Source organism: Euphorbia lathyris, chromosome 3, assembly GCF_963576675.1.
Source record: "Euphorbia lathyris chromosome 3, ddEupLath1.1, whole genome shotgun sequence".
Taxonomy (NCBI): domain Eukaryota; kingdom Viridiplantae; phylum Streptophyta; class Magnoliopsida; order Malpighiales; family Euphorbiaceae; genus Euphorbia; species Euphorbia lathyris.
Window position 1 is genome coordinate 73,083,229 of NC_088912.1, and position 17,298 is coordinate 73,100,526.

A 17,298-nucleotide genomic window follows, 5' to 3' on the forward strand; every position below is an offset into this window, starting at 1 on the left:
ACAAATCACAATGTATTTCTCTTCTTCCTCTCTTCATCTCTTGATTCTGCAACTTCCTAATCCTAGAAAACGAAGTCATGGTTCTTCATATTCCATTTCCTGCTCGTTCGAAGAAATGGTGATTCTACGTTATTTTCATCGTTTTTCCCAGTTTATCATATTGGGTTCGTCGAAAAATGTAAGTATATATTGTTTTTTCTGCGTTTTCCCGGACCAATCCACTTAGCATATGCGGTTTTCGTGAAGTCTTCGGGGAGAAATTTATCGATTTAACTTCGCGAAACGATGATTACGCGAAGTTTGCTAGGTAATTCGATAAATTTCTCTCGCAGACTCCGCGAAATCATCGTTTCGCGAAGTCAGAGCGTCACATTTCTCCTCGCAGACTCCGCGAAATCATTGTTTCGCGAAGTCAGAGCATCACATTCCTCCTCGCGGACGTCGCGAAATCATTGTTTCGCTAAGTAAAATCACCATCTTCCTTGCACATTTACGTTCGCATACTTAACGAATCATCGTTTCGCGAAGCCAAATCTTCCTTTTTTCTGACTAACACGATTAAATTTTTTTGAAGATGGTTGAATACATAATATTCATTCCTGGAAGCCGTCGTGTTAGGGTGTCATGAGAGACATCCATCCAAAAAGACCTGGACTTCCAACCATCGATTGTGAATAGGAGTCTACACTGTGGGACATGTCCATCCCTCAGTGGTTAATAAGAGTTTATGTGTCGTGAGACATCCATCCATCGGTGGTGAATAAGAGCCTATTTATAATGAAGTGATTTGTTAGAAGTTTATTGTGGCAATCTTAGTGAATAGGAGCTTATGTATTATGAAGTGATTTGTTAGGAGTTTATTGTGACAATCTTAGTGAATAGGAGTCTATGTATTATGAAGTGATTTGTTAGGAGTTTATTGTGGCAATCTTGTTGTAAAATTTGATAATGTTATGATTTTAATGTTAGAATCCGTTGTTGTTTGGCATTTTTTTTGTTATATATCACTTCGCGAATTAGCTTCAAAACACATCCAGACTTCGCATATGCTAATTAAATTCATCAAGTAAACCAAACATTAGCTTCGCTGGTTTCGCATATGCTAATTAAATTCATCAAGTAAACCCAAACATTAGCTTCGCATAATATCTAATCTGCAAGGTCAAACAGGAGGGAGAGAGACGCGCATAAATATTGAGGGTATTATGGGAAAGTCACACAAAATCAGTCTAAATATGTAATAGGTTGAGTAAATGGGTTAAATATGTAGGTGGACCTCCCATTTGACCCATTTTTATAACTTTCCCTAAAACAAATCACAAAAATAACCTCGCAGAATAAAAGGGAGTTTTGATTGTGTTCTCGAAGAATAACTCCAAAGTTAGGCAATATCAAAATCAAAAAAAAAAAAAAAAAGAAGCAACAAATTAACAAGCGTGGTATTGTATGAATCTTGTAGCAAAATTTTCCAGAATATCAGAGTTTATACAAGAAATAACAGTCGAATAGAATGGGCAAAAAATACAACAAGCTATGGAGAGTAGTAGATTGATTGTTCTATGCTGACTGGCTGCAGGATCCACTACAACAAAAAGGGAAGAAAAAATTCCTGTAGTGCTCCCTACAACATATTTATAAATAACTTAGAAAGTACTGGTGAGAACACTTGTCTAATATCTCACCTAGTAGTGAGTTAATTTAAAAATAATAATAATAATAATCAAAAGCCTAAAATCACAAAGTATGTTATACACATTTGCAAATGAATGCATTCAACAAATGGACTAATTCAGGTACAACTTCTTAAACTAGAAAATTTGGCATCAAAAGCGGAGAGAGCTGTCACCCGTTTGCTCTCGTAACCTCAGATGGTCCTCCTCAGTGTGCAGCAAACAAAAATAGCATCAGAGAGCATCTTTCTGCCACTGTTGGTGTTATGGTGTATGGTATAAAACATTGAGCATCTTATGCGTCAGGCATCATCTTCTTCAGATAGTGAGATCCTTAAAAGCCTCTAGCTTTCCATTTGATGCAATGGAATCCGAAATATTACTACCTCCAGGATGGTTGGAACTCCCATTCTCCGGGTTCTTCACCACTTGATTGTACACTGAATTGGGCATGGCAGAGCTGCACCTTCCCTCAAAGTACGTGGCATAGGGGAAGTATTTGGCACACTGCACTTTCCACCCTGCAAAAGGTGACATTTAATACTAGAACAACCAACTTCACCCTTTTTACCAGTTCATTCATGGTACAACCACCCCCCTACAAAAACTTCCTTTTTCCCTGCTCCTACTGTAAACAGCAGTGCACAAAAGAAGACAAATTCAAAAAAAAAACAGCTCCCAGACAGACAAGTGTACCAGTGAGTTCTGATGGTGAGGAGGGGTAAGGGGGTGATGATCACAGAATACCTTATTCATTCAACTATTTGGTTATGAAGTTGGAACACTCTTTATCAAAAAAAAAAAAAAAAAAAAAAAAGAAAAAAAGGAAAACTCCAAGACAACAACAGAGAAAAACTAGAGCAACCTTTACACAGTAATAAAGATACTATATCAATGTGACTTGCGAGTAAGATAAATTTCCATCATCACCAGCACCTCACATCTCGGCACGGTGGAACGTGTAAACCCCCTGCTGTCTCATTCAACTAACATGCACTGGAATTCTAAAGCTCTAATGCAACCAGAGGAGAAATATAAGAAAGTAGGATAATTTCACATGCACTGGGGGACTGGTAGAATATCCTAAGACAACACAGAACAAAACAAAACACTAAAATAACATATCTTTGCTCAGGTTTAGAGAGATTATTGATGCGAGTAAGATAATATAACATGCACTATGTAGCATCACCACATCCAAATCCACAAAATATACATCTATGGAAATAAGGTTCTTACTTAATGCAGCATCATTGTCATGGAGAGCTGTTTGTAATAGTTTATGGATTGCAATGCAATCTTTGAGTCTCCATTCCTTGCCAGGTCCAAGTGCACCATTTCTGAGAATTAGATAGTGAAAACAAATTTAGAAAAGATCCTTGTTCAACGAGCCAAACTGCACCAAACTAATTTAGAAGCAAATAACACAAATCGCTGATAAACATTACAAAGGCACACTGTTGTTGCTTGAATCTTCAATTAATTTAACAGCCTCAGATTTCTTGTCTGGTTCTAAAAGACATAGCATTTCTGCAACTGCGGCTCTATGCATCAAAGAATCTGGAAAAAAAAGAAGTCGGGCTGACCAACCACAGAAGCCTATGCAAGCAAAACTGTGTAAATATTTAGCATAAGTTCAGAGGTTACCTTTATATTTTTCAAAGAAAAGTCCGTTTGCTTCAACAAGAGATATCCCATGCAATTGACTACAAAAATAAACAAAAAAAGGACTTCACATATAATCCACAAAGCCACAAAAAATTACAAACGTTAAGCAGTACTACAAAAAGGACACGTGTGCAAGCTCATACACATGACACATGCATATAAGAAAAAGAAAACGAAGATTTTCAAGAAAACCTGATTGATGGGCGCTCTGCTTCCAACACACTCCAAATAAGTTTTGCCGTATCTGTTACAGGAGCAGCCATGGAGTCCACTTTATGGAAAAATCTAATCTGCAGGAAATGAACTTCACTATTATCACCAGTTAAAAGACCCTGTTGCTCAGGTACAACATCAATTGTGAAATGATAATTTATTTTTATCTGAGTAATCAACCTATCAGAATAGGACTTCAAAAACACAAAAGGTAGTTACTAATTTTATAAGAGATGTCACATACCAAACAACGATGTGAATCTGGGTTTTCAGCATCCAATCTCAGCAACTGTTTCACAGCCTATACAGAAGGTAATAAAATAGAACTCAAATATCAAACCTTGTGGTGCAAATCCAATTCTATAAAAGAACATTTAGCTAGAAGAACCCAATGTAGTAGTTTCTTATCTCCATTAGAAGAGAAACCGTACACCATACAAGTGTTATTATTGAGTTCTTTATTTGTCAATACAGAGGGACGTTAGTTCCACAACAGCAGTGCAGCAAAAAAGAATGGAAGTTGTGCAAATCAAACCATACCTGCAAGGCAAGCAAAATTTTCTGCCTTCTCATATTTACTTCAAATGAAAGCAAGTGAGTCTCCAAAGAATTAGGTGAGTTCTTTTGAAGCAGTTTCAAGTACTTTGTGGCTTCCAACAACGGATCTTCTACCTGAATAATTAATAGTACTATTATCTATATCACATAGAATGAGAGAAAAATATTTTTCCCACAACTGTAGGAGCATGCACTGCAGTTACAATTTTAAAGCTCAGGGGAAAAATGAAGCTTAGAACAACCTGCAACAACTTCTCCCCATTTGGATCTGGATCCACAGGCTTGACATGCCGTTTTCCTGATTTGGAGACAGCACCAGCACTTGATTCTTCATTTTTTACATCTGCCTCCTGAAAAAGAAAAGTTACATAAATAAAAGAACTATTCAAACAAAATCACACTCTAGAAGCCTGACACAGACTAACATACTCTCTTAGCTCGAGCTTCTGCTTTCTTTTGTTTTTGTCTCATCTTCTTTTTTTGCGAAGGCAGCAGCTTTGACATCTCCTCATCTTCTTCTGCCGTCGACTTAGAGGGAGAATCATACAATCTTATGTAACATCTGCAAATAAAAATAAAAAAAACCCTCATTAAGAGAGCAAGCAAAAGATCATCAAACAAATCAAATTCCATCTAAAAATAGCAAAACAGCAAAATCAAGCAGCATTTAAAAATGAAGGCATACAGCGCAAGTAAAAACTTAGTCTATGCTTGCCACAATAAAAACGAAGCTGTTGAGAGTACACTGTCATCAAAAGGTGCTTGTACAGGTCAATAATCTACAACTATTTCCAAACTGAAAAGTTAATGTTACACCTATACAGAAAATCCCATACACCTTCAACGCAAGGAAGCTTCCTTCACCTAGAGTGATAAAGAAGCAGCATTCTTGATCCAAATTCAGTTTCCAACAAACCGTCTTCTCCCTCCTTTCAAATCTAAATTCCGCCCATCCTTCAAAGAATCATCTCAAAACACCCCACTTGCATCTTATTCATCACTCCACCTCTGACACTTATATTTTACACAAAAATAGAAAAGCTCCTAGCACGATCAGTTTCTTGCAGACCTCAAGTCCACTTTGAGGATGATCTAACTTCTAACACTAATCCAAGCAAGGCATTAAATTATGGCGACTGACACAATATCTAGCATCCCCAAGGGAATCATCAGCAATAAAAAAACACAACTATCTAGTAGGAGCATCCGAACAGGCAAAACAAAATTTGCAACCTGAGGTCCACAATAACTAGGGATCCAAATTCGTGGTTTATCATCCTCGGAACGCCAATTGTAATTGAGAGGCACAATCAACTAAAAAAATTGAAAAAAGACAACTCCAAAGTACAATAGGAACTAAAGCTTTCCCAATGAAACTCTCCCACTAGACCATCTCATGAACAAAATTAAGCAAAGGCCAGACAAAAAAAATAAAAATAAATAAATAATGAAAAATTTTGAATACACGGGGAACTAATCGAAACAGCATCAGATTGCAAAAGTAGTTTGTCACAATGAAATTTCCCACTTGACCAACCCCTGGCCGCCGACAAGTAAATGCCAGACAAATAAACTAAGTAAAAAATTGATTTGAACAGTATCAGAGAGCAACAATAGTCTGTTTGTGACGTAAAATAGAACTGACATGGCACCGTCATTCCCACATCCTGAAAACATAAATATTAATCTACTATTCTGAGAATAAATGATCAACCTGATAGCTCCAGCTGCTGCTTTGTGAAAATACGCATGTGCATGCAACCTATCTTGAAATTTAAGCATTGCAACATAAGCACGTAAAGTCATTTTCCTTAAGCAATAGGAATGGAAGTCGAATTGGTCTTCAGTAATATCAGCATAGTGCTTCTCCACAGCTAAAAATTTCTTTAGAGCACGCCCCAGGTCACCTTGGCGGAAGTAACTTTCACCAGAAGCAAGTTCATACCTTTTACCATAGAATATCATTCAAAACTTAGTAGGATGAAAACACATTATCAACTCCAGGAAGGATGAAGACAGTGTCAGAAGAAGACAAACACACCACATGCACTGCATGTCATGAAGGTTGTTATGCTGATCCCCATCCTTGGTGAACAATACAGCAGTCTTTTCTGCCGCAGCAACCTTCCAAGAAAAAGTTTCAGGCATATCATGATATCACAATTACACAGAAACAAGCTACACATGCAAGTACAAAAGACCAGTGATATCATGTAGGATAGGACTTTATTCAGATAAAAATTAAGCTTCAAGACCTGATCAGCCTGTAGCATACGTTTGACACATTCACTATTGATATATCGATCAGCAAGATCCATGCATCTTGCTTCATCAGCCAAAGCTGCAGCTGCTGCCAAATCACCAGCGTGCTTCAAAATCCGGCTCTGTTTTCAAACAAACAGAAATTTATGTAAAACAGGAAGAACGCAGTAACTTTGTATTGCACTATTAGTGAACAGTATTTATTGCAAAAAAAATCTAACTCCAGTAAGAATAAGGGTAAACAGAAAATAATAACTCTTACATCCCTGTATAATTTTTCTCTCACCAATCGACCCAAAATCACAGGATGACAACATCAACCATCAAAAGGGAACAACGGAAGGTATGATGTGGATAAAATAGAAATGAAGCTATAAAGATGTTTTTTTAAAAATAAATCACATTCCAAAATCAAAAATACAAAATGGAGACTTTAGCAGGCTAAATAATTATATGAAGCTTGTGCACAAAAAATTGCACATGGATTGATGAGCAAACTAACCTTCACTGAGTACAAGTCAATAACAGTTGGAGTGTGTTCTATAGCCTCGTCAATTCTTGTGAGAGCAATTTCATATTGTCCACGCCTATCATAATGCTGGATTACAACAATAATTTACACAACTTTTAGGAAAAAGCAAAGAAAAGAAGAGAACAATAACTTATGACTTTATCTGACCAATAGTCAACCTGAGCCAAGAAAAACAAGGTCCACATGAGGGTAGATGGAGGCTCCTTTTCTTCCCTGCACTCAACATTAAAAAGTAGGGACAATGATTCCAATGAAACTACAGTGAGAAAAGTTTAGAGAATGACAATGTAATAAAGCCTATTTGATTTTCAAAGGTTTGACAATAATGGGTTGTTTTCATGTCCTCTCTCACTATCTCTATCTATCTATATATATATATTATATATAATGAATACTAGAAAGCAACAGGAGGGAAATTCCAACTGCAACACATACCACTTCATAGTAATTTTCCTGGTTATCATGCATGGTCTAAACTCTAGGTTGCTACAACATAAAGGATAAGTAGTGTCATTTAGTCTTGACCAAAAAACCTAATTTTCTTAACATAAAAATATATATATTGAAAAAATGAAATGGAAAAAACATGACTCATTGGCTCATGAACATTTCCAATAAAAAGAACAAAAACAAAACTATTGAAAGAATCATTTGAAATGATAAACAGGCATAAAGTATGCTGATTTGGAAGTCTGAAAAAAGAGAGAAAGCCGCCACAAGTCACCCACTGTTGTTCCTTGTCTTTTGAAAATTTGAGATTCAATACAGAAAAATTACCATTTATGAAATCATACAATGGTTTAAGGCACAAATTACCTCCCAGGATATTTCCCATTCGTTCTAATTGAATGCTCCAACTCTAGAACAAGATTTTCCAGTATGTCTGCCTGTATGAGTCATGACAACAACTGTAACACACCAAACCAACAAACAATTTTACAACCTCCAAAAACCAAATGGTCAAAAACTCACCTTGCCAGGATGATCATACAATGGAGAAAGATCAGAGAATAATGAAGGAACACCCTAGAAGCACCAAAAGAATAATACATTATTCTATTCCAGCGATACAAAAACCAAGTGACAATTTTCTTTTCAGATAGCTATAAATACCTTGGTAAGCAATGGCCTAACATAATTATCAGCAGCTTCACGAAATTTGTCTCCTTGTAGAAAATCAAGTGGTATTCTCTACATATGATATGAGAGAGAGAGAGAGAGAGAGGTAAGGTTAAACCAGAAAAGTTCAATGCTAACTTTACATAATCAACATAACTACATGCTTAAAACTGCACTTCGGATTAAAAAACACCAAGATAAATCCATAAATGAACAATACACCATATCATCAGTGGCAAAATGATGCTCTTAAACTCGAAGCATAACCAAAAATTAAAGGATGAAGAGCCTTTTCCCCCTTTTTTACACCATATCCTCAACATGGTTTCTACACACAGAACTACATTTTTTATTGAGTATGGATCAGTGTTGTTAGAAGCGGTAGGCACTCATAAGGCGATCAAACATCGAATCAGCTGAAGTGCTAAGCACAGCCTTAGTTGCTCTCCCAAGTGAAGAGGAGCTATTTAATTAAAATGGTAAAACCATACACCAAAATAACATTAAATGATCGTAATATATTCACAGAATCATGTAAGTTATAATTTGCATATTGTGTTGAGCATCTCTGGTTAACTAACTATAAAGACTAAGACTCACTTTTATGTCTAAGGTAATCCTCACTCTCCAAAATACCTCTCGAGTGAGTCAAACCAAGTTTTATCAACATGGTACTAGAGCCACCTACTCCATTTTTAGCCCACTTCAGGCTTGCATAATTAACACAGTAAATGCCAAAACATGGGCATGAGGGTGTGTGTGTTTTAATATTCCACATCTATTTAAAAAGGCTAAAAGCCGCTTATATAAATATACCTAAGACAATCCTCACCCTTCAAAGTACCTGTTGAGGTGTTAGAACAAATTTACTAAGATGATGTCTACTAAAAATTCATATACCACAGTACATGTAGGAATAATATTTAATATGCAGCCATCTACTATGGTTTTAATGTGGAAATCTACTATGGTACACTTGTCCACTATGCATTATGCATGTGCATGACTCATTATATATTATAGAATGAAGTCCACATGCAGACATGACAAAGATGCAGTCCCCTATCTCAACATTCATAAACCTAATTGAATTGGCCAATTCAATTGGAATCTGTTCCAAAGAGCACTCATGATATACGAGGCACGCCTTTATGAGCCTTGGGCCTAGCCTAATCCGCTCAGCGCCTTATGAAAGGCGCCTTGCCTAGGGGCTTGTGAGGTCCCCAATATCGACTCGGCACTCTGAGCACTTTTCACATCACTGGTATAGCTTCAGCCATAAAGGAGGAAGTGAATGAGAACAATATCAGAGATCAGAAAAAGCAGAGAAATTTTCTAAAATTTTAAGAGCATGATTATTAAACCTCTACTTCAAATCAAATAGTAATAAACATCATTGATACAAGATGGAAACATGTGCCACCTTAACAGCAGATGACCAAGTATACTTCTGCCTGAGTGATTTGTACAACTCATCCAATTTATCAATTTCATAGACTGAGTAGAGACCATTTTCCGTGTTCAACCCAACACATTCCTGTAGACCTTCATAATACCTGAATAGAGGAAAGAAATAACAATATAAGACTGCTTAAAAGTAGACATAAGTTGATATTCATACACTCATCTCCAGGGGTGATGGGAGTATGAACAAAATCGATTGTTAACCGATGCTATAATCAACATTCCAATAAAAACAGAAGTATATTTATTCTAATATTATTTTTATCCAGAACCTAATGATCATCGTAATGCTAAACATCAGACATAAGGATCACAGCCTCATAGATATTCAATTCCAGCCGCATTATCAACACAGATAAGAAATTTTCTCCCAATGCAGGGTAGTTAATGATATTTCAGCCAGACCAAGTTCCAAAAGGAAAACTTATAAATATGTACCATCTTTTCAGAAAGGATCATAGTAATATTTTAACATATCAGATAATTATATATCATGAATGCTGCAGACCAGTAATAATTCTGGTACAAATGACTTTACCAGAAACAATTACCAAGCCTTGTATTTTGTGCTCAAGTACCAGATGAAAACAACAACACTTCCTCACAAAGACACAGGCAACAAATACTGGAATATTATTCCCTGCAATTTGCTGTTAATTTTCTAGACTTCAAAGAACCTTTCAACAAGTTCCTCAAGTGGCACCATGTAGACAAAAGGCCCATGCATACACATTTGTCAGACACTTCTCCACTTGCATTTAATGGATGTTTACTTTTGAGATGGAAAAAAATGTAATATATGACATGTCAAGGAAAACACCTGTAATTGTCAGGATTCATGGCAAGCAATGCTCTATATAATTCAGCACCCTCTTCAAGACGACCAAGCTTCACAAGTAAAGACACCTCTTGCTCTTTGTACGACAATTTATCAACCTAAATAAGATATCAAACATAATTATCAGCATCTGCTGAAAGTCCATTGAGTATCAGAAGTAACCACCAAGCAGCACATGTAATACACTTACAATTTTCGCCTCTTTCTTCGACAACTCCTCAAGCGCTCTATCAAAAGAGCATGATTCCTCCAGTAAAGAGATCTGGTGGTAAAAGAAAATAAAAGATAGATGAAATTCAAAAAAAAAAAAAAAATATCCATCTAACAATATTTACCACTCAGGAATCAGTAATCACTATACAATTGAGAAAAGGGAAATTTTTGCATGGTCAGTCCCAATAAGAAACATCATAACTCAACAACTATAAACAAAATATTACACTCTGCATTGTCTGTAATATGTCTAGCAGACAATAAGATACTCACAATAGCATTAGCAAAAAGAATAGTCAATCAGAAGCCATACTGACAACTGCAAACTCTAAAGCTCAGAAGTCAGATTACTTAACTTGGTAATGCTTGTATTATTTTTTGCATTTGACAAGATACTAACAAAAGCATTAGCAAACAGGATACTAATTCAGATGCCTCGCTGAGCTGCAAACTCAAGATAATATTGATTTTTTTTAAACATGAACAGGACGAAAGAAATGTGACTTATATATATGGTTTTCCAATTCAAGCTCTCATTTCTAAACAATGTACTCTTCTTATACTGTTTTCTCCAGAATACAGCCAAAATTGAAGCCAAACCCAAGGTTTGCATGTATAGAGATTGATAGTGGAAATTCACTTCCCATCCTATAGCTAAAATAAAAATTTTTTTTTAAAAACCTTTATTTTAAGAAAAAGGGTGCATGAAGTTACTCTCTCCATATCCCAAGGATATGAATTATCATGCACCATAAAAATCCAGGCAACATGTAGTGGAACTCAGGGAAGAATATAAAAAAAAAACAGATGAAGTATGAAGGATATGTAGAATAAAAACATACTCAAGAAAAATAGGCAAAGAAACACCATACTCCCATTTATTCACAAATAGTTATAACCAAGCAAAAGTAAATGCACATTCAAGGGAAAATAAGGAGAAGCAAGTTCAAATATTATTCACTTAAGCAGTTAAGCCTCTTCATTGATGGTAATAAATATATTGGGTCTATTTCAGCAATTTCTTCAACATGGCAAGCAACTATGATTGAACGAAAAATTCTTTAAAAGAAATACTTCATTAATGTGCAAAAAGTATCCACCAGTAGCAGGATACAAATACAAAATTACACGTGGAAGACAATATCAGTTAGACAGTATATGCGTAGCCACACAAGCATTGGACAATTTCAACACCATATTCAGTCAATCTATTAAGATTTAGTTCGAATTCAAAGCTCTCAGCTTAAATTGTTATACATATGCCACAAATCCTCAGGACTCAAAACTTATCACAATCCAAAGGCTATTAATCAAGCTGCAGTTACAGCCAAAAAGATCATTTGTTCTATATTTGACAATTTGTGGCAGAGGAAATGAATAAAAGAAGTCCAATGTGAAACACCATACACATAAAGATTTCTCAGTCAATATGAGCTTTTGATAAGGTCTAACAGAGGAAAAGAACAAAAGAAGCGTAAGAAACTAAAATACACAACTGAAAGGATGTATAAGAGAAAATAAGCTACATGTTTAAAGTTTACAATAATACCTTGTATAAAAGCATTTCTCCATGCTCACATCGTTCGTTATCTGGAGGATAGTCATCTTCTAATGTCCCTTCATATGCCTCCAGAATGTCAACTGCTTTAGAAGCACTAGCAGAGAACATCACAGTTTCAGCATCAATAGCAAAAAAAAAAGCATAAAATGCCACATGCCAAATTATACATCCTTGCATCAGAAAAGAATAATAATAGTAAGGAATCTGAATACAACAAATGATTAACCCAATAAAAAAAGTGTTTGTCAAAATATAATTTCAGCAATCCATGAGTTTCAGATCAAATTCTTGAAGAACGTGACAGAAATGTATTGCAAGCCACGAGCCTCTGTTAATTAATTAAAGAATTAGCACCCCTGGACACAAAGATTAAAATATTACTTTGAGTTTAAATGATGAGCAACAGCAAAGCCAATCCAATTCATGCGATGATTTGGTTTCAAAGTTAGAAGCTGTTGTCTAGTCTCAACAAAACCTGTCAAATCCCGCATTTGTGCCTGCAAGATACAAGAGAAGTGCAAACAAAATTCAATAAATAAGTTGAAACACATGAGAAGGCATAACTAATGATTTGTAAGCATACAGCAAGAAAATGCACAACTGAAGTTAGCTCTTCAGAACAATAATGCATTACTGATTTACTGAATGGGGGCAGGGCACATGTGCAACTAATGTGGCTAGAGATAAAAAGAAAAACAACCGAAATGATATTCTATGTTTCAATGTGGAGACAACAAGATGTACCATATTCCACAATACTGTTCTTACAATTATTGTACAACCTAAATTTCTCACCTATAAGGATCCAGAATTAACATGAAGCATTCATATCAAAGAATGGTGTGTTTTATGAGAAAAGGCAATATAAAGCAATTCCCATAAGTAGAAGAGCAGAAACATATAACTCACTGACATGGTAATTCCTACAAGCTAGAAGTGAGGAGCAGGTTAAACAGAATTTCACCAGCATAAGGATCATGAAACTATGTGAGCACAAGCTGAAACTTCAGCTTAGATCACAAATTATTTACGTTCTTCTCAAGTATCTAATCTCTTTACTAACATCATGGCAAACATAGTTGTTAAAGGCACAAGGCGCGCTAAGGCTCCAAGGGGTCCTGGAGCCTAGACTCAAGGCGCGCGAAACACGAGGCGCATAAAATAAAATATATACTCTTTTACTATTTAAACATAAGCAAAAAAACCACACTTATGACCACACAAACAAAACAAAACCACATAAAAACACAATACTAAATCATAAATGTCAAAACAACAAATTAAGTTCATACTTCATAGAGACACTAACATATACTTAACATCTTAACCTAAAATACCTAACTATAACTAATGCTACTAAACTAATAACCGTTCATTGTCAATCAAAAAGAACACACAACAAAAACTAATAATCATCATCATCATCAAGATCATCACTCTGCTTCTTCTTCACTCTGTGTCTGTCGAAGTTTGTTTTTGTCTAGAGTGGAGGAGACTTCTTTCTCTAAGTGACTTCTTCTCCTAATCTTTCTCTATATTTTATATATTTACTTATGACGGAGACTCATGATATTCTTATTTACAATAAGTGTTAAGATTAATCTTATTTAAGTTACATTAGCGGTTTAGATTAATCAAACAGTTATTTTAGAGAAACCTGTAAAAATAAAAATAAACCCTAAGTAAAAACCACCAGGCACACCAGGCTCCAGGCTCCCAGGCACGAGCGAGACGCACAAGACGAGAGCCTTTTGTACAGAGCCTCATTTTCTGGGTTCAAGGCTCAAGACCCTGAGCCTTGACTGAGGCGTGCCTTTAACAACTATGATGGCAAACATTACGTAAAAGATCATTAGGGCTCACGGGTCAATTTTTCAGGTGAAGCATGATACCAACCTGACCTGACCCAATGAATTTTAGACTAGAGACCATGAAACTTTCAGGTTCTATTGGATTTCATATCAAATAATGATTCTGGCACCGACAAAAGGGGAATTAGAGATCCAACAAGGTCAAATTCAATATCATTCATATTGACAACACTCTGATTTATGAGAATGAAAACACCACGCAATTCCCTGAAGAAGAAGAGATAATATACCCAAAAAAAACAGACTCCCAAGAAGATAACATTTGCAAATGAAGAAATGAGGAAGTTATGTAGTTAATTAGCATAGAAAGACTTGACAAGCTATGAAATTTGTAAATAGCCTTAAACACCGAGTGACGAGTTAAAAATTCCTGAAAATTATTACACGCAACAAATTCACGAGAAAATAGAATAAATAATATGTACATATGTCAGACCCACAGAAGGAATGCATAGAAGGATGGAGGGTGAGGAAATGAGAAGCAGAAAATAAGTTAAAGACTCAAACATAAACTAGTAAGGAACATTGCCTAGGAGCACAATTGTAGTGTAAAGTTTGTCAAAGTGAAGATTATAAGGAAGCTTTCCAGTAAAGAAATAACATGAGACATAAAGTGAATGAAGGATCAGAGCTTCTCTATGCAACTTCCTTATAATTTATAGACCATATGTTGATCTGTCACCATATTAAGATTGAAATTACCCATAAGTTCAGGTTGTTTCAGCAAGACCACTAACATGTAAAAATCTAGGAACAGTTAGCAATTATCAGAAACCACAACCCATTTCAATATTAATTGTATGTACCTGCAACAGTGACAAGTCCCGCAATATTTCAATATTGTCCGGATCTATTTTCAATGCATTTCGATAACATTTGATAGCCTCTCTATATTCTCTGTCCGACCGATAAAGAAGACCGTAAACATGCCAGCAAACATGACTTTTAAGGTCATTCTGCATCGGAGAAAACAAAAATAAGCCAAATAACACATAAAGAGAAAAAATTCAAACAAACAAAGGTAAGTGATATCATAATCTTTTAGAATAGTTAAACCTTTAAGCCAAGTCGGACAAGTTCATATGCTTCCGATTTACGGTCCATGCAATTTAATGTCAAGCCCTTCATGGATAAAGTTTCTAGCAGAAAGCAACCAGAGGGAAATTAAAAGTTAGAACACATCAAAGCTCATAAAGCAGCATAAGATCAGAAAGGATTTTTAATTGGTGAAAAAATGTTTAAGATTATAATCCAGACAAAAAACAAAGAATTTTGATAACTGCTATTTAAGTAAAATAATGAATAGGATTGGGAAACTTTCACAGCCACCTTAAGGTCAGAGGGACACATAAACCAGACCAGTATTTTATACATACATACACATATACATATAAGGCTATCCACCAAGACAATAAAAATTTGTCTAGAAAAGAGGGCTACAAATGCATGCACAAAAATATTCAAATGTTAATTAACAACACAAGTTCAATGTTCTCCAAAAAGAACGGCGCAAAAGATTTACCTCCATGATCTGGAAACTTTTTCAATATGGCATCTGCTGCTTTCAAGCCTTTCTTATACTGTTTCGTTTCATATGATTTCTGCAATGATTATGAAAGGCACCGAAGTCAATTTTCAATAAAAGAAATAAAGCAAATGGACCTTCAAGTTCACAATGTACATAAATTTTGTCGCCAAAATTAAACAAGAAGATATATAAGAACTAAAGATAATCATATACAACTTGAAACCATGAATGCATTAGCATAATTCAAAATCTAATACCAAATGCTGGATTAAAAATGAAGAAAAAATTCTTCAAAATTGTCAATTAGAATTGATGAAAAAACCTGGTCCATCGGATACCAGGTAGAAGATTAAAGGTAATAACACCAGAATCGCGAAGTTTGGCAACATTCATATAAGTAATTTCTGCTTCAGAACAAATAAATGTTTTGAACCAGTATATATCCCTGAGAGCATAATCATGATACGATTCACATACAAATCAGGAAATGACAGACTATCTACACATACGCGTACAGGAAATTTCCATTACAGCTTCGATAAATGAGCTCAAACCACCCATAGGGTAATCTCCTTTAGTATCATCTAAGATTCTTCCATTTCAGCCAGAAAAGCAAAGTTGCAACATAGAACTCCAGATAACCGCCAGCAAAGACTTGGAAAAATCAAACTTATGTTACTTATCAATAAAAAAAATTCCAAGATAGACTCTTTAATACCAGGCAAATGATGGAATTCGTGAATTCAAAAAGCCACTGAACCTCCAAATTGCCACACAGGAAACCCTAAATTTAAGCTCAAACTCACGAAATTACTGTAACTGCACTACTCCACAACTAATCAGGGAGAGAGAAAAAGCCTCCACCCATGTTAATTGAATTTCTCCAATTTAAGAGCAACTTAAAAGGCCGCAATAGAGACTAAGTAAAAGCAATAAACAATACAAAATGAAAGCGATCGCAGAGCATAATTCAGAATAGCAGTATAAACAGAAAACCTAATGAAAACGTGAAAAATAGAAACAGAATCGGGACTTACGACGATGAGCTTGAAGAGGTTAGCCTCTTTGGGAGGCAAAGAAGCCCCCATTGTAAGGAAGGAAAATGAGAGAAAAGACAAGGGTTTTACAGAAAGGGAAAGGGTTTATGGAAAAGGCTTTAAGTGTATGTATAATCGGAGAGAAATAGACAGGAGAGGGTAGGCTGCGGAATAAAGAGAGGAGGAGGAGAAAGAGAGTGGTGGCGTTTGTGTGCTGCAACCCTACTCCTACGACCAACTAAGCCAAAACTCATCTTACTGAATCATCTTTCTTTTCTTTTCTTTCTTTTTTTTTTTTTTTATTGGTTCTCTTTTCTCACTCGCCACCTGCGCGCGTGGCCTGTATTACTGCTCTCCGTCTTTTCCCTGTAAATAGTAATACTGCCTCCTCTCTTCTTTCATTGAATTTCCAACATTCTAATTTTTCCAACATAATGCATAGTTAATCTTTAATTTTTACATATAAGAGCATCCCTAGTGTTAAATTACAAACTTTGTAATTTATAAAATGCCGTATAGAATAAGTTAGAGAGTATAAGTAACATTCTATTAGAGTATGTGTTATTTCAAAAAAAATTGGGCTAAAACAAATATTTTAATCAATAAGTAGGGACCAAAATATTAATTGTACATAAAGTAAAAAGCAATTGTTTGTATCTACCTGAAGCGCCTCACGCCTCCCGTGAAACCCAATCTCCTCTTTTTAGTCCCATTTTGCTTTCCCGTGAAACTCAGTCTCCTCTTTTAGTCCCATTTTGCTTTTT

General features: G+C 35.5%; 1 protein-coding gene across 1 annotated transcript; it reads right to left on the reverse strand.

The window, feature by feature from the left end:
* Positions 1 to 1,513: 1,513 nt before the first annotated feature.
* On the reverse strand, positions 1,514 to 16,788 carry LOC136222231 (N-terminal acetyltransferase A complex auxiliary subunit NAA15). Its single transcript, XM_066009783.1, has 26 exons — positions 16,535 to 16,788; positions 15,492 to 15,570; positions 15,026 to 15,108; positions 14,776 to 14,925; positions 12,480 to 12,595; positions 12,087 to 12,192; positions 10,515 to 10,586; positions 10,307 to 10,422; positions 9,446 to 9,578; positions 8,017 to 8,094; positions 7,876 to 7,929; positions 7,720 to 7,790; positions 7,062 to 7,116; positions 6,874 to 6,969; positions 6,365 to 6,493; positions 6,151 to 6,233; positions 5,824 to 6,054; positions 4,539 to 4,671; positions 4,352 to 4,459; positions 4,092 to 4,223; positions 3,796 to 3,852; positions 3,531 to 3,628; positions 3,318 to 3,376; positions 3,119 to 3,230; positions 2,910 to 3,010; positions 1,514 to 2,191 (listed from the first exon to the last, which is right to left on the reverse strand). The coding sequence occupies exons 1-26, from the start codon at positions 16,583 to 16,585 to the stop codon at positions 1,989 to 1,991; spliced, it is 2,706 nt and encodes a 901-aa protein (XP_065865855.1). The 5' UTR covers positions 16,586 to 16,788; the 3' UTR covers positions 1,514 to 1,988.
* Between the last annotated feature and the right edge of the window lie 510 nt (positions 16,789 to 17,298).